Source organism: Ictidomys tridecemlineatus, chromosome 1 (assembly GCF_052094955.1).
Source record: "Ictidomys tridecemlineatus isolate mIctTri1 chromosome 1, mIctTri1.hap1, whole genome shotgun sequence".
Lineage (NCBI taxonomy): Eukaryota > Metazoa > Chordata > Mammalia > Rodentia > Sciuridae > Ictidomys > Ictidomys tridecemlineatus.
Genome location: NC_135477.1, coordinates 129,818,968 through 129,836,966, shown reverse-complemented (window position 1 = coordinate 129,836,966; position 17,999 = coordinate 129,818,968). Strand labels below are relative to the sequence as shown.

General features: G+C 49.3%; 1 protein-coding gene across 1 annotated transcript; it reads left to right on the top strand.

The window, feature by feature from the left end:
- The first annotated feature begins 10,689 nt into the window (after positions 1-10,689).
- Positions 10,690-17,478, top strand: Arsi (arylsulfatase family member I). The gene is made up of 2 exons (XM_021725679.3): positions 10,690-11,552; positions 15,225-17,478. Exons 1-2 carry the CDS (start codon positions 11,242-11,244, stop codon positions 16,630-16,632), a joined length of 1,719 nt encoding a protein of 572 aa, XP_021581354.1. The 5' UTR covers positions 10,690-11,241; the 3' UTR covers positions 16,633-17,478.
- Positions 17,479-17,999: the final 521 nt, after the last annotated feature.

Sequence of the window (17,999 nt, the reverse complement as noted above, 5' to 3'; positions counted from 1 at the left end):
GGGCCCATGAGAGCAGAATGTTGCCAGTTATTTTTCTAAAAAGGATCTAGGAACACATGGGCACCCAGTATGAGGGCCCTGGATACAGTGGTAGGGGTGTCCTAGCTGCAGGCCATGGGAGAAAGGCCCTGAGGGTAGGAGCAATGTAATATTTGGAGGAGGAAAATAGGCCACAGGGTCCTTCTTAGATAAACCCTGATAGGGGCTTTGATCTTGTAATTATCTTCTATACACAGAGTGGAAGGATAATCCACCCTTCCCTGTTGCATGGTTAGTTACAATTTTCTTCTTACTTTTGGATAGCTGAAATGCATAAAACGCAGGACTTCAGGCATGGAGGTTCTCACTGTAATACTGCTATAGGTTTGTGGCTTAGAGACACAGGACTTCTGATAAATTTCACCTAACACATTTATGTACCAGTTTGCTAGGTCTGCTTATAACAAAATACCTAAAACTGGGTGACCTAAACAACAGAAATGTACTGTCTCACAGTTCTGGTGTCCAGAAACGCCCATCAAAGGTGGGTTCCTTCAGAGAGCTGTAAGGAAAATCTGGTCCTTGCCTCTCTCCTGGCTTCTGGAGGTCTCCTGGCAGTCTTTGGTGTCCTTGGCTTAGATAGTCGTCATCCCAATCTCTGCCTGCCTCTTCACAGACATCCTCCCGTGTTTGTCTCTGTATCTAAATTTCTTCTTTTTATAAGGACGTGAGTCATATTGGACTCACCCCAAACACTTCATCTTAACCTGATTAACTCTGTAAAGACCCTATTTCAAAATCAGGTCATATTCTCAGGTACTGGGGGTTTGACATATCTGTTTTAGGGGACAAAAGTCAAAGAAGAACAGCATGATACCCATCAAAGGGGGAAAAAAGTTTTGATACATTTATTATTGTAATGCACCAAATTATAGAGAATATTCCTTACAGGAAATAATTTCCATTTTGTCTAAGCATCTCTGTGAGTGAGTCCTCTGCTTCTGATTTTATGGATCTGATAATGGGAAGAATTTTCCACAGCCTCCCCTCTGGCTCCCTGCATTTCACTTCTCTTCAACACACTCGCTTCTATTGCCAGGTACAGGGAACAGATTCCTGATACCATTCAAGTTGGGAGCCCATACCTTTGTGTGAGTACACCAGGTGAGTCAGCTCAGTGGGCGGCAAGAGATTTCTACACCAAGTCAGCCAACTCTTACATGTTCTCGGAACCTAAAATTCCACTGAAGGCAAACTAAATGTGTCCCCAGTTTAACTTCCCCTGAGCCAGACCCCCAATGCCATGGTGATTCTAAAGCCATTGGATAAGATGAGGAGAGGAAGAGGGCAGAGTCACTGATCACAACTGACTGCAGTTCAACTGAGTAGGTCAAATTTTATGGAAGCACATGACCATGTGAGCACATTGTCAGGGTCCCTTTTAGGGCTTGGAGAGGTGTCTGTGCTTAGGGCTTAGAGAAGCATCCAGAAGCTTAAGCTGTGCTAGTCTCTTGGTCAATCTGCATCAGCACAGGTATCTCTCCCCATCCTAAAAATTCCCACCAATGCTCATTCATGAAAAACATACTCATCTAGTGTGTGCCAGACCTTGTGCCAGGAACTCTGTTTGCCAGAGCCAAACAAAGCAAACTGAATGTGAATCCAACTTCTACACCACCGCTTCCAGGAAGGAATGGTCCTGGAGAGCCCGGGTGCTCCTAGGGATGTGCCTTGGGCTGAAGGTTAGGCTAGAAATTGGGATCAAGCCCTATGGTGAGTCTTTTGAGGGCTCCTGTGAGAGGAAAACTCCTCCTAGGACAATCTGGATGCTGGAACACTTTGGCAATCAGAGCTCTAGACTTAAGGGAGAATCTGTCAACTAAGTCCGGAGCATGGAAATGACTCCAAACCAGACCTAGGAGCCATGCTGCTCCTGGGACCCTTTCCCCTGCCTGGAATCCTGAATGCAGGGACCAGAGATTCAACCTCCAGATCCGTCCCCTGTCCTTGGCCTGGAAATTGCTGTTGAACAGAAACTCACGAATCCCTACATCCACCCACCCTGCCAGGAGCTGACTGATCCCAGCTGCCTGCCTCGGGCGCCTGCCCAGCCTCCATCCGGACCAGCAGGAAGAATTCATTTTGGGGGCATTTTTCGCTAAATCTTAGTGTTTTCATATCAAATAGGTGACAAGGGACAATCCACTCCAAAAGGGCCAAGTGATTTGTGTTGTCCACTCCTGTGGTCTCATCCCTGGTGAGTGAGGGGGACACGACAGTCATTGAGTGTTTGTTGCATCAATGAGTGGACTAAGGAGATCCTCGACTTCTGGGTGGAGGAGGGAGTGTGCCCGTGGTAGTTGGTACTTGCTCAGTTGCAAGTGACAGACACCAACATAAACTGATATAAGAAAAAAGGAATGTATTGGGTCACATCACCAAATTCTAATTTCAGGTATGACTGGGAAGGTTCATGTGCTCAAATGAGATCATAAAAAAATCCATCTGTCCTGCTGACTTGGCCTTCTCTCTCTTGGATTTAGCCCCAGGTGGGTCTAGGCTTCTAGTCTTCTTGCTCCATGTCCAGCAGGAAAGGGACTAACTTATCTCAAATATTCAAACAAAAATCTCAGAACTAAGTCTCATCACGTAGGCTTGGGTCACTCGCCTGTTCTTGAACTAGTCACTTTGGCTAGGGATGATTGATGCTCTCATGGTCCCAACATGCTCTGGAGTTGACCCACTGGTGGAAGAGGGAGTAGTTATTTATTTTTTTCCCCCAAGGAACATCTGAGTTCCGTCACCAAGAAAGACGAAATGGTTGCAAGGCAGACCACAGGTGGCTGGCACAGTGTTTGACTACAGTCAGAATATTTGGGCAAATCTTCCCAGTTCTGAGCTTCTGTTACCTCACCTGTCATTGATGACAGTCTTGACACTAGCAAAATCCCTGCCCTTCTTCCCATACGAGAGCTTTCGTGAGGTCCTGAGACGATGAATTATATATTAGTAGCTAACATTTATTGGGGCATCACTAGGCAATCTGGCCCTGTGTGAAATAAGCCCTTTGCACATTTATTTTAATCTTTACAACCACCCATCTTGCTGATGAGAGGCAGGTTGGGAGAGGTTACAAGCCTGCACACTGTCACACAGCCAGGAAGGGTGGAGCTGGGGTTTAAAGCAATGCCCTCCAGCATGAAGCTATATATAAACTGTAAATAATTTTACAAGCGAAAGGGATTATTAGTAACGGTCTGTGCTGTTAATAATAGTAATTTTAAAAAACCCTGAAAGGGAAATTCAAATAAATTCAAACAAATGTTTGTTTAGCACCTACTATGGGCCGATCACTCACCAGGGGCTCAGAAGGAGACACATAAATAACTGTGAAACAGGCTCACTGTGATCTAATAGAGTCATAAACATGCCTGGGGGATTGACTGGATGGGGAGGGGATGCCAGGGGTGGGTGTGGAAGGGTCTCTTGGAAGAGGTGGAATTTGAGCTGAGCTTTCAAGATTAAAGAACTTCAACAAAGTGGGGAAAAGAGAAAATCAATTTGTAAGGGATCGGAAGGATGGAAAGACTAGAGCAGTGTTCTTGGATAAGGGTTAAGTACTTCTATGCAAAATAACTTTCACACCAGCAGGAGCTTGAAAAGTGATTGACTAAGTAGAGCGCAGCAGTTGCCATAGGAACAGAGGCAAGCTTCATCCCTGTCATTAGTGAGCATCCCTGCCTTCGAGCTGTCTAGCTAAGGCCAGGGTGCAGGGGGGAGGGGGAAGCTGGGTGGCACTGTCCCTTAGGAGGAAAAAAAACCCAAAAAAACAGAAAGATGCTGCCCTGGGAAACTGATTTTGGTTGCTCTTAGAGAAGTAGAGATGACAGGTGACACCTGGGTCTGAGAAGATAGGCAGCCAAAGAAAACCTCTGTCTTGAAGGGCTTTGGGACGTTCCAAAGCTAGTAGAGCAGGCAGAGGGGCCCCAGGAAGGGAACAGGAAGGGCAGAGAACAGGTCTTGAGAGGAGCTTCAAAGATGGTTCCATTCCCACTTGGAACCTGAGGCAAGGCGCAGCGTGGAGGCGGCTCCGCCAAGGGAAGCCTTTAAGGCGTGTATCTGTGCCATTCCCAGGTCCACTCAGACCTCCCAGGGCCTCTGGGGGATGCATGGACATTCTGATGCATTGGAAGTGTGGCATCTAATCACCCATGTGCGGAGAGGAGAGTGGAGATCCCATTTACAGGCTGGGCAACAGGAAAGCACATGGTAGGGTCTTTAATAGAGTAAGCATTAGGTTTGAGACCTAGGTTCAAGTTTGGCCTTGATACTTTCTAGCTGTGTGTGGGTGACCTTGGGTACATTATCCACCCTTTCTGTGTTTCTCAGTTTCTTCATGTGTAAGATGTAGATGATAATAATTTTTCTTCTGTCATAGGACCATGTAGGAATTAAAACAGTTAATTGATATAAAGAGTTGTACACATTACCTAACATAATAGTGCTCAATAAATTCAAATTGCTATTATTATTATTATTACTTCAAGTGTCAATTTGATATCAATTCATTATCCCCTCCCGAGGCAGGGTCTCCTTAATTGTGTGAACAGCCGGTATCTCCAAGTTTAGTAGATGATAACAATGAAAACAGTAATCGTTGTTCTTCCATGTACTCAGTGACCATTATCATAAAGGAGGAAGACACAATTCTGCTGCTGGATGTCAGATGAAGGAGCCTGAGCTTATGACAGACAGATAGTAGCCATTAAAAATTTCACAGGCGAAGAATAACTTGATCAGGGGCATGCAGATTTTTGTCCTGAGGTTATATACTTGTAAGAATAGAATCTAAGTATACTGACAATAGAATCTAAGTATAGGAACAATGATAACAATAGCTATCATTTTGAGAGAGCTTATTATACACCAGGCACCGTGCGAAGAGCTTCATGAGTCTTGTCTGTGTAATCCTTCCAACAACCTTATGAAGTGGGTACTATTATTATTATTATTACAGTTTTATAAATAAGAAAATTGGGGCACAGAGAGTTTAACTCAAGTAACTGAGTCACACAGAGCTAGCAAATGGCAGTTTGCTAAGCTAGACCATGGCAATCTGTGCCAGGGATCCCATATTAACCAGAACATTCTCTTTTCCTTCCCTGAGCCTATGAAGGCTCTGGGATGGGAGGTGGGGGTAGCCTGGCATCCTCACTTTTGAGAGCCTTTCTATTTTTTTTTAGAATCCTCCCTCCACTGTTTCTCTGGGACTTCTCTTTCTTTGAGTGTGTGTGTGTGTGTGTGTGTGTGTGTGTGTGTGTGTGTGTGTATGTGAGTGTGCAGCACATGGAAGAGAAAAAACTTCCGCTGACTAGTGAGGACAGAAGCCCCTGGACATCAAAGTGGGTAGAGCCCCGGATGGATGGGCCAGAGGCAGGCCTGAGTCCCTTTAGGCCAATTCCTCCCAAGGCTGGCAGAGGCTGTGGCGGGAACTTCTGAGAACCCGGAGAACAAGTCCTTTCATACGGCCTCCCTTTGAGCTGGCCTCCGAGTGGGGCCAGGTCGGGTGGGTGTAGGGCGGAGAGTGTGCAGAGAGGTGAGGCTGCAGTCGGGCTGGGCAAACAGATTGGGCAGCGGCTGTGAGCACAGAGCGCCCATTGTGCAGCAGGAGCTCTGCTTTCAATAATCTACTCGGAAGAATGTTTCATTGAGCGCCAGAGAAAGAAGCCATTGAAATGCCCAGGGCTGGGCCCCATGAAGGGTTAAAGGCAAGGGGACTATGGGTGCCCAGGCTCTTGCCACTGCTGGCCCAGATGCATGATATGGGGATCCTGACCACTAAGACAAGGGCATTTGGTGGGACCACCCAGAGGGCCAGAAGCAAGCATCAGAGGGGAAGTGTGGTCTTCCTCCAGAAATGCAAAAGGGGTACCCAGCATCAAGAGGAAAACTCCTTTCCTCCAAGAACCCTTTTATCCAAGTAATAGCCAGCAGGCACTGGGCCTCTAGGTGCCCCTGGCCCTGACTCACGTGGCAGGCGTGTCTCACCTGGACTCCCTACGTGGACACTTAGCAGGCACCACTGCCACCTACTCTCTATGACACATCCTCTCTCCAGTACAGCTTTCTGAAACTCCTCCGAGCTTTCCATTGATCATTAATTGACTATAATTAATGATGCAATCATGGGGATCATGGGAGTTGCAGTATGAGCCAGTGATCACTGAGCAAGATGACTAAGGTGAACCTGGGGGAGCTCCTCATCCTGAGAGAAGGACGTGGACTCACAGCTAGCAATAGAAGTGGGATTCTGGCCTCCCACACCCAGGGCCACACACCATTTCAGCTGCCAAACCATGTGGGGCTTGATATGAGAAAGGTAATGGTGGTTCCTGGGAACTGCAAAGAGCAGGCAGAAGGTGAATGGCGAGCCTGCCACCGGGAGTGAGCACACTCTTGCTGGCTTGCTGAGAGTGACCTCCAGCATCACAGTATGGCAGCTCCCACCGAGGACCTCCCTCCCTCCCTAAGCCTGGCCCTGCAACGGAAGCAGAACATGCACTGTGCACTTCCATGCTGACTATTTTAGATGAAGGCCTTAAAGAATAAATGATGGATGGTGCAGCGGCACACGCCGGTAATCCCAGCAGCTGAGGAGGCTGAGGCAGGAGGATCTCGAGTTCAAACCCAGCCTCAGCAATTTAGCTTATAAGACCCTGTCTCTAAATAAATATACAAAGGGTTGGGGATATGGCTTAGTGGTTAAGCACCCCTGGGTTCAATCTCCTGTACCAAAATAAAATAAAATAAATGATGCCTTTCTGGTTTTCTTAAAAAGAGGATCCTGAACAGAATTTAAACTCTAGAGGGCAATTCTTCATTCACTTCTGGCCTGGTGATGTCCTTGAGTCTCATACATAAGGCTCTTTCCTGCTGCACCAAGTAGCCCTGATCTCTTAGACTTCGGAATTCATCAGTTGGATTTAACGTTTATTCTTTTATTTCTCTCTAATGTTTTTCTGTGAAACTGTATTACTATATAGTGATATAGTAACATTATATAGTCCCTTTGAACTGCTTCTAATATTCATGGACAGGGAATGCGATGATAATCTTGTAAGAATTGTTCGTGAAGTAGGGGCCAGCAGACTTGGAGTGAGGAAGGCCTGGGAGCTCTCCTCTGCATGATCAATTTAGGACTGTTCTGAAGTCTTCTATATTTTCCTGCAAGTCTTTTGATGTGGTCCAGCCTAGACAAGTTGACCTCTAGCAAGAGGGTGACAGCACACACAATCTGTGCATAGGATCTTTGCCAAGGGCAGTAAGCCAGAAGGAAATAATATCTATACTAAGATCATTTGAGTTCAAAGTGACCAAATACATATATATATCTCCTCTCTCTCTCTCTCTCTCTCTCTCTCTCTCTCTCTCTCATACAGAGCAATGAAAGATGAAGCCAAAACACAGACTTACTCAGTTTTTCACTTTCATATTTCCACATTCCAAAAAGTTGTCTGAGCACAAATAGTCAAATAATGACATTTTTTAAGTTGGAAAGAACTTTCAAAGTCCTTTAGTTTTTCTCCCTGTTTTCGTTCAGGAATCTTTTCTATTACCTCCAAAACAAATGAGTCCTGTATCGGTGTTTCTGGAAGTCTGATTTCATTAATGAAGTGAAATTCCTGACAGGAAGTAACAGGACCACACCCCTGCCACGCTTGATCTGCATTTCATGGGCAAATGTTAGGTTGCTTGTAATTTATTTATTTATTTATTTTGGCACTAGGGATCTAACTCAGGGGTGCTTTACCACTGAGCCACATCCTGAGTCCTTTTTATTTTTTATTTTGAGATGGGGTCTTGCTAAATTGCTTATGACCTGGCCAAGTTGCTGAGGCTGTCCTTGAACCTGAGATCCTCTTGCTTTAGCCTCCCAGGTCACCACACCCAGATTCTTATAGCATTTTTATGTGGAGTTATGGGATGAGAGCCCACCTGTGTGAATGGGAAGGGATCTTTCCTGTATGGGGGAACATTGCTGATGTCAATCATCTTGGAAATAGCAGGTCCTGAGATGGAAAGTTGCAAGGCTGGGTTAGCTGGTCAGATAGGGAATGCAGCTTTGCCGAGCCTTCCTTTGAGGCCTCAGTGTGAGACTACTAAGGGTATCAGCTTTGAGAAAGTACCAGGGTCAGGGTAGGACTGATGGACTTTGTCACAGAGGATGAAGGGAGTAAGTACTCTGAAGGAAACACAAAGAGAAGACTCGTAGCCAATCTTGAAAGAGATATGACCTGGATTCGCATTACACTTTGTGTTTATTTCTGCTTTGTTGTCCTTGAAACTTTGGAAATGTCTGGTTTAAATGTTCCAGCCTGGCCCAATGGTGTAACGGCATCTAAGAAAGAGCTGACGGTCAGTGCTTATTTCCCTAGAGCACCAGAGGGCGAATGCTGCTCTCTGAGGCTGCTGTGGATTTGGGGTGATTACTAAGAAACTTCTAAAAGAAATGTGAACTTTGAAGAACAGGAGTCGGCCCCAGAGGCCTGCCCACTCCTCTCCACGTGGTGGTTTACCCATTACTGCCATCCTTTTATTAAGCAGATTGCCAGAGTTTTCTATAAAAGTGATCCCTTAAATTGGCCTGAATCTGTCTCCTAGTAACTTTCACCCACAGGACTTAGCCCTTCCTCTCAAAAGCACAAAGAAAAATCATAACCACTCACATCCGTGGAGTACTTACGATAGCTGGGGACACCTTATTGAGAATTGTGCTGTGCCTCATTTATATCATTATCCCACTTTATAGACAAAGAAATTGACACCCAGGGAGGCATGATGACTTGCCAAGGGCAGATCCCATGAAAATGACAGGATTTAAGCTGAAACTGTTTGATGTCAGAGCTCACAGTCTTGAACTCTGAAATACTTCCTTTCTTGTCTCTGTGACATCTCCACAGAGATCGCAGCCTCCAATCTCATCCCCAGGCCCTTTTGGGGGCCAAGCTAAATCCCCACCCCACCCCCTCACCATTTTTCTTTGAGCATGGAGCAAGTCCAAGGCATCCCTGACCAGTTAGTTCCTCCTGACCAAGGTCTGGGATAACATAAGGAATGCAAAGCACAGGTCCCCTGACCTCCAGTGACTTGCCCCACTTTGACACCCAGGATAGCCTCTGCTGAAGCCTCCGGAAGCACCATTTTAGCAACCTTCCCCCCAGGAGGCTGTGCTTTTCCTGTCTGTCCTCCACATTTCTTCTGCCAGAACAACAGGCTCAGTTTTCCCTTCTGATAAATCTGGTCACCCTAAATATGGGGCTTTAAGCAAACAGGAGTGGCTGGCCCCACGCAGCCCTCATTTCGAAATGGAGATTCACAACGGGCTCCTCTTTGCTATTTTTGAGGTCTGGTTTCTTTCTCCACACACAGTGGTTTTAAGTGAGAGGGAAGGATCTTGGCAGGAGAAAGGTGCTAGGAGAGTGAATGCACCTGGGCAGGTTTTGTTTCCCAAAATTCCCAAGACACTGATCTCTTAAGAAGCTCTGGAAAAAAGCGGGTCTTTGGTCACATGATGTCGGGAAATTCAGTGTTACCCACACACTCCTGGAGCTCAGCAGTGTGCATGTTAAACTTTGAAGTCCTGGGAATAAAGAAACCTAATGATTTTTGTTTAACCTGGTTTTCTATTTAAAAATGCAGCATAGTAAAAATCTGGATATGGATGATGCAGAGCTGAGGTAGCAAATGGCCCTAAGGCTTGATATATTGCTCAGATAAGTTCGATTTGGCACACACAATGCTTAAATTTTGCTTTAAATTAGTTACTAGCACTTAATACTTTGAATATTTTCATATTAATCCAGATTTGGGTGTTCTTTTTGAAAAAATTAGAGCATCTGGAGACACTGGTCCACATTTTTGGCTGACAACCAGTGAACAGCTCGAAACAAGGGTGTAGTCTCTGAGTCATTGGAGCCCCAGGGCTTCCCTAGGTATGCAGCTGCCTCTGTCTTTGCACCCATGACTACTTGGCTGTAGTCAACAAGCTTTTGTGTGAAGGTTTCCTTGGTGGGAGTTGGCCTGGGTGACCCCAGAAACCTATGCATCCCTCCATTCATGCAACTGATACTGATTGTACTGTCACTGTGTGCCTGACCCTGTGGATATAAGGCATATGTATACAACAGCCCCACCCTCCTAAGAGTCTAGCTGGGAACTGCAGAATGAGGAAGGGGAAGGGTAGAGGAGAGAAAAGCTGGCAAGGCCCCAACTTGCCAAAGTACTGGCTCACAGAAGTGAACTGATCTCAGGCAGCCACTATGAACCTCAGAGAAGAAGCCACTAGCTTGCTCTGGTTTAGGAGAGATCCCGGTTCCCAACTCATCTCAAGGCCTCAGTTTCTGCATCTGTAGAATGACTCCATTGGCCTAGAGAGTGGTGCGCATCCCTTCTAGGGTTGGCACTTAGAGATGCTAAGACTTCGTGATGAAGGAATGTCTGACTGGGCCATTCCGGAATTGTTCCACCGAATTCTAAGCAGCCCCCCTCCCTCCTTTTCCCAATTCCGTCCAGGGGCGGGCGCTGGAACAGGCCGGCTGAGCGGGCCTGGGCTCCCCGCCCGGGGGCGGAGCTGTCGCTCTGGCGTCCCGCCTCTCCACCTGGGGCTCGGCCCGGCAGATGTTACAACTTTTTCACGTTCACTCCCGCGGTGTCCCCCCCAGGCCCGCCCACCCCGTGTCTCCCTCCCTTTTCCCGCCAGGGTCCTGCCCACCGCCCTGCAGGGAGCTGGACTGTTCTGAGGACTCCGGGAGGGGCCAAGAGGCCGCCCCGGGCTGGAGGGTCGGGGGGAGGAGGAAGGGAAAGCAAAGGCAAGAGAAATTAGGAGGCGGGAGAAACCCGGGGTAAAAAGGAAGAGGAGAGTCAGAGGATGGTGGAGAGTACTTTTTGGAAGCCGTTCCGCCGCGTCTCGGGCTGGCCGGGCTGAGCTGGGGGAGAGGGATCGAGGGCGGCGCGGGGCGGGAGATCGATCGGGCTGCGGGAGGCGGCTCTGCGTGGCCCTGACCTTCCCGGAGCGCCCCACTGCGGCGGCGCAGGTCCGACTCCGCCGTCGGGCTGCGGGTCCGGGATAAGACACTGGGCCACCCCCGGGGGCGCTGAGCCCTCTGTCAGCATCCAGGCCGGCGGGCGGGCCGTGCGCCCTGGGCGCGCGAGGCAGTGAGGCCCGGGAGCCCTTCGCGCAGGGACCCGCCGGCCGACTTGGCGATGCACGCCCTCACCGGCTTCTCTCTGGTCAGCCTGCTCAGCTTCGGCTACCTGTCCTGGGACTGGGCCAAGCCGAGCCTCGTGGCTGACGGGCCCGGGGAGGCGGGCGAACAGCCCTCGGCCGCTCCACCGCAGCCTCCCCATATCATCTTCATTCTCACCGATGACCAGGGTTATCACGACGTGGGTTATCATGGCTCAGATATTGAGACCCCTACGCTGGACCGGCTGGCAGCCGAGGGCGTCAAGTTGGAGAATTATTACATCCAGCCTATCTGCACACCTTCTCGGAGTCAGCTTCTCACTGGCAGGTAGGCATGGCCCGGACCCTAGAGGCTGGGCGTCCAAGCCCCCCAGTACACACTCAATATATTTTCCCTGTTGGAACAACCCTTTCTGGGACCCGGGAAACCCGTACTATGGGCTAGTTTTGCTTCTAGTTGGCTGTGGGATGGTTGGCAAGTCCTTGCCCTCTCTGGGCCTCAATTTCCCTCCCCTTACACTGACTAGTTTTGTTAATCTTTGAGATCTCACTCTGGTGTTCTAGGACATGCACATTCACACCATGTGGAGAAGACATCTGGTCATCCCTTTGTTAGAGGAACATGGCAGCCTCTGACACTTATTTGGAATGCTGCTTCTATTCACAGACTCTGAGCCTCTGTGCAGGTCACTTAACATCTCTGAGCCTCAGTTTTCTTGTCTATGCAATGGGTCAAAGAGCAGTTTTTATCTTGAAGGGAGCAGTGAGCATGGAATGAGTTGTATATGACCTGTTTGGATATCCATAAGTGGCAGCCTTAGTGTCACCAGAAGGATTTGGGTCCCTGCACTACCTCCCTGTAGTTAGATGACTACATTGGGAGAACACTAAGGAATTGATAGGTGGAAAAGAAAGACACCTAGGATGCTGAGACCCATGTAGCCTGGGGCTGGTTACTTCACTTCACCAAGTCTCTGTTCTTTCATCTGCAAAATCCTCCCAAGTTCCAAGTTGGCTGGGAGCCCCAAGGAGATGTGTTGCTCTCTCAGTAAGGAGTCATCCCCAGGCAGGCAGCAGGATTACAGGATTAAAAGAGCAGGGAAACAGGAGGTGGGGGTGTGGAAGGCAAACTCTGGCCACTTAGGAGAAAATCCTCTGGCTGGGCTGAAGTTAATCCCCCTTGGAAGGGGGCCAAGGCACACTTTCTCTCAAATTCTACCCCAGAGTCCTGTGTGTGATCTCAGAAGCCAGAGCCTTAGTCTTCTTTCACCTGGATGGGAGAAACTGAGGCACGAAGTCAGGGACAGCTCAGCCTGGTACCTGTGCTCATGTTGAGGTCTCGTGGAAGAGCGCTGCGAGAAGAGCCCTTTCTTTCTACTATTTGGCACTCAGTAGTTAGGTCCAGATACAGAGGGAGAAGAGAAGGAGGAGGAAGAGAGGTGAGGTGTGCTTGAGTTAAGGCGGGGGGGGCATAGGAGTGCCAGACATCACTAACTCCCTGAGGAGGAAGGAGGAATCCGCTTTCCAGAAGAGTTGTGCACAGGTTAGCATTTCTCTCTCTGGAAAGTGGAGACTTTAGGTTTAAGCAGCATTGGAATGAGCAGCCAGCAAAGGCAGCTCTCCAGCCCCTGATCTGTGAAGTTAGCTGAGTGTGGCTGCCCAGCCTCTGCCCCCACCCTCTGCAGCTGGCTCCATGTGACAGATACTTACTGATCTTGTTAGCATTTGTTAATGCATCCAGTCACATTTGGTGAAGCTGGAGAAAGAAGCTGGAGTGAGCCAATGCTTCTCATGTTACTTATTTGCAAATGGGATTTGGTGACTCTTAGCTGGCCCACCCACATTACAAGCCAGTGCTCCATGGAGTCCCACCTAGAGGCTCCCCTGGGACTCAGATCCTAAGATGCTTCTATCAAGTTCAGACATTTATTAGCTTGACTAAGGCCCTGAGAGGCGGTATCAGCAAAAGCTTTTGAGCATGAGGTGGATAGACTGGGCTCAGGGTTCAGCTTTACTGCTTGCCAGCTGTCTGACTGTGGGCCAGTTTCTGCATTTTGTCAAGCCTCAGTTTCATTATATGTAGAATGGGTGTAATCAGAGTCTCCCTGCAGGCTTTTAAAATGAGGATTAAATGAGATAATGTATGTGTGTAGCACATAATGTTAATATGACAGTAGTAGCTAATTATAGCTAACCAAAATAACACCTTTAAGATAAGGAAGCCAAAACAGAGAGCCCTCCTCCCAGCATTTAAGGTGTCAAATACTCAGGTCTTGACTAACTTGGATGCCTGAGGGTGAGAAAAAGGTGTGGGATTCTAACACATTTGTGAAGTTCCAGGCTTCTTATTTACTCTGGGACTTTTAAGACACCATAAACAGATCACATGGGGTCCTTGACCACAGAACGGGGAAGAAGGGCTATGAATGAATAAATGAGGAATTCAGGATTCTGTGGAACATCAACTCCTGCCGCAGGGCGTTAGCCTGCCTGAGTGACTTGGATGGAGGGACTGCATGAGCTCACAGTCATGTGGGAGTTTTGTCTCCTAAAATTTGGGAACTAGATGGGTCTTAGAGGCTTCCCATTCTAGCCAGCCCCCTTGTACACATGAGTAAACTGTGGTTCCCACATGAAAGGAGATGGGGGCAGCCTGAAGAGTTCCTGCTTGCACTGTGCTTGGATTTATTTTCAAGTCTTTGCTTTGCCTCTGACCCTGAGTGACCCTTCTCTTCCTCTGACCTTGGTTTCTTTCTGTGTTTTGAGGATTGAACCCAGCAGTACTCTACCACTGAACCACATTCTCAGCCCCTTTTATTTTTATTTTGAGACAGGATCTCAGTTGCAGAGGGTCTTGCTAAATTGCTGAGGCTGGCCTTGGGCTTTTGAGCCTCCTGCCTCAGCCTCTGAGTCACTGGATTTATAGATGTGTGCCACTCCACTGCTGATTTTTTTTTTTTTTTTAGAGTAGTTGAATAAATTAGATGAGGATTTGGGTCTCTTTTGGCTTAAAAACCCTCTGAGAGTCATCACTCATTCATTCATTTGTTCATTCATTGGTCCATTCCACAAGGAACCAAGAGTCCTCTCAACATGACTTGGGTGCTGGGAATACAAAGCCAAGGAAAGGACAGTTCCATTACATATCACTGGGTCTGAGAGTGTGTACAACTGGGAATACCCCCATGGGCAAATAGGACAATGAGGGTGTGTACTAAATGCTGGGGGCCCCAGAAGTAAAAGTCACTCATTCTTTGAGAAAACAGTGGGAGATATGACAGCAGGACTCACATTTGGATAGGGCTTTCAAGAGTGAGTATGAGTTTGCTCCGGAGAATGGGACTTGCTCTAGGCTCCATAGCAATTTGGTGGCTTACTGCTCAGGACCTTTGAAGTTTGGAGCCAGACTACTTAGGATACAAATCTTACTCCAATTACTAACTATGTGAATTACCAGGCGAGTGATTTAACCTGCCAAACCTCAGTTTCCTTATTTGGGAAATGGAAATAATAATAGGTACCTTCTAGTTGGTGGTGACAATTTAGTGAGATCATTCATTAAAAAAAAAGACTTACGCAGTGCCAAGCACACACTGAGTGCTTGGTGTTAGCTATTATCAATGTTATTCATAATCTAGATTCTTAACTTCTCAACTTATTAATTATTAATTACTTCTCAACTTATTAATTATTATTAATCTAGATTCTTAACTTCTTAACTTCTCTTAACTTCTCAACTCCCTAGCTGTGTGATCCTGGGCTTAAACATTCTGAGCTTTGATATCTATAAAATGATATCAACTGAAAATAGCTATTTCGGTTAATGTTGTGGATCAATGAGAATGCTGAGCCCTTAGGTAGTTCCTGGTGGTTATTGTTACTATCTTTTGCTGATAGTGCTGGGACCAGAGCCCCCTCAGAGTGATATTGGGGGTGGATTAGCAGGAGTGGTGGTCTGTAGCTCATCTTTGCCTTCTGTGTCCTCCCTTCCCCTGACCAGGTACCAGATCCACACAGGACTCCAGCACTCCATCATCCGCCCCCGCCAGCCCAACTGCCTACCCCTGGACCAGGTGACACTGCCACAGAAGCTGCAGGAGGCAGGTTACTCCACTCACATGGTGGGCAAATGGCACCTGGGCTTTTACCGAAAGGAGTGCCTGCCCACCCGGCGGGGCTTTGACACCTTCCTGGGCTCGCTCACAGGCAACGTGGACTACTATACCTACGACAACTGTGATGGCCCCGGGGTGTGTGGCTTCGACCTGCACGAGGGTGAAAGCGTAGCCTGGGGACTCAGTGGCCAGTACTCTACCATGCTCTATGCCCAGCGCGTCAGCCACATCCTGGCCAGCCACAACCCCCGACGGCCCCTCTTCCTCTACGTGGCCTTCCAGGCAGTGCACACGCCGCTGCAGTCCCCTCGCGAGTACCTGTACCGCTACCGCAGCATGGGCAACGAGGCCCGGCGGAAGTATGCAGCCATGGTGACCTGCATGGATGAGGCTGTGCGCAACATCACCTGGGCCCTTAAGCGCTATGGCTTCTACAACAACAGTGTCATCATCTTCTCCAGCGATAATGGTGGCCAGACTTTCTCGGGTGGCAGCAACTGGCCACTTCGAGGACGCAAGGGCACTTATTGGGAAGGTGGTGTGCGAGGCTTGGGCTTTGTTCACAGCCCCCTGCTCAAGCGAAAACGCCGGACCAGCCGGGCACTGGTACATATCACCGACTGGTACCCAACTCTGGTGGGTCTGGCTGGTGGCAATGCATCGGCAGCTGATGGGCTAGATGGCTATGATGTGTGGCCGACCATCAGTGAGGGCCGGGCTTCGCCACGCACAGAGATCCTGCACAACATTGACCCGCTCTACAACCACGCCCGGCACGGCTCCCTGGAGGGTGGGTTTGGCATTTGGAACACCGCTGTGCAGGCTGCCATCCGTGTGGGTGAGTGGAAGCTGTTGACGGGAGACCCCGGCAATGGTGACTGGATCCCTCCACAGACGCTGGCTGCCTTCCCAGATAGCTGGTGGAACCTGGAGCGCATGGCCAGCGTCCGCCAGGCTGTGTGGCTCTTCAACATCAGCGCCGACCCTTACGAACGAGAGGACCTAGCTGGCCAGCGGCCCGATGTGGTTCGTACCCTGCTAGCTCGCCTGGCTGACTATAACCGCACTGCCATTCCTGTGCGCTACCCGGCTGAGAATCCCCGGGCTCATCCTGACTTTAATGGGGGTGCTTGGGGGCCCTGGGCCAGTGATGAGGAAGAAGAGGAAGAAGAGGAGAAGGAAGGCAGGTCTCGAAGCTTCTCCCGGGGTCGCCGCAAGAAAAAGTGCAAGATTTGCAAGCTTCGATCTTTCTTCCGCAAACTCAACACCAGACTGATGTCCCACCGGATTTGACGGGTGGGGGTGGCAGGGATCTTCAATGCCCTGAATAGACTTACCCCCTTCAGTCTGGCCCTACTCATTCTCAGGGAGAAGCCTGAGGTCAAGCCTATATGTGAAGGGTAGGAGGGTGCAGAGCTGTTCAGCTGAACAGGTTGGGAACATGGCTGGGGTGGGGGTGGGAATAAACCAAACTGGGAGGCCTGGGTCCCAGGCCTGCCTCTTCACTGACTGGCTCTGTGACCTCAGGTGACCTACATGAGCTTTCATCCTCAGTTTCCTCATCTGTAAAATGAGGTCCCGTGACTTTGTGACTGCTATGCACCTTGTACCTGGGGAAATAGTGGGGTTCCTGGTGCCCTTGCCCCCTTATGGAAAGGCCTTCCCCTTCTCTCTGGGCCTCTGTGGTGCTGCTTGGGTGACGGGCCACAGGGAGGCAACTCCAGGCCAGACCCTAGATGGGGCATGGTGGGCTGGCTACTCTCTAAAGAGACCCATGAGAGCTGAGGGTAAAGGTGCCAGGTAGGGAGGGCCCTCATGTGGCCTGGCCAGTCCTGGTGCCAGATGGCATTGGGAACCATGCTGGAAAGCTCTTCTTTCTGCTTCTGGGCATCCAGAGAAGTTATCTGGGCCCTAACCTCCTATAGTATCAAAAGTGGCAGAAACAGCTGTGAAAAGAGCCTCAGAACCAGTATTTTCTTTGACCTTGGCATGGTCCTTTTGCTCTGGGCCTTCCTTTCCCTATCTGCACATGGAGATGCAGCCCTGGCTCTGCCTACCTCCCAGGGCTGCAGAACACTGGCCAAGCTACAGGTCATGGAGGAGCCTATGAACTTGATTAAAGTGCCCTGACACAGAGGACTGTGAGTCTGTGAGCACATGTGTGGGTACAGGTGTGTGTGCATGTGCGTCCTGTGGGCAGGTGTGAGCTCACGGTTGAATGAGGGAAGGGGAGAGAAGGTGGACAGCTGGGCTAGGGGGCAGAACATCTGGATTCCACTGCATGTCCTCAGGCAAACCCCTGGCCCTCTCTGGGCCTCAGTGTCTCCCTGCACAGCGGATCATTTGAGAGCTCTTTCTACTTGGCCGCAGTGGGCGTCCGGTGTACGCGTCTGGGGGTGCGGCGCCGGGTGTGGGGGCGGGGCGCGGGGTTGCGCAGCCTTCCTGCTGCACGGCGCTCGCTCCTCACCGCACACAGCGTTCTGCATATCTCCCTTCAGGTTCCAGTCGGCGCGGAGTGTGTAGGCGAAAGCCCTGCTGTGAATTTTGAAAATAGTTATTTTTGTCGCTGGCAAAGGAGGCCTGTTAGGACTCGTCAGCTTGTGGATGAGCGGGATGGGTGGGGTGGGGTGGGTGCGGTGCGTGGGGTGTTCGGGTGTTGG

Coding starts and splice junctions, on each gene's coding strand:
- Arsi (XM_021725679.3), top strand. CDS start 11,242: ATGCACGCCCTCACCGGCTTCTCTCTGGTCAGCCTGCTCAGCTTCGGC. Junction 11,553..15,224: donor AGTCAGCTTCTCACTGGCAG/GTAGGCATGGCC, acceptor TCCCCTGACCAG/GTACCAGATCCACACAGGAC.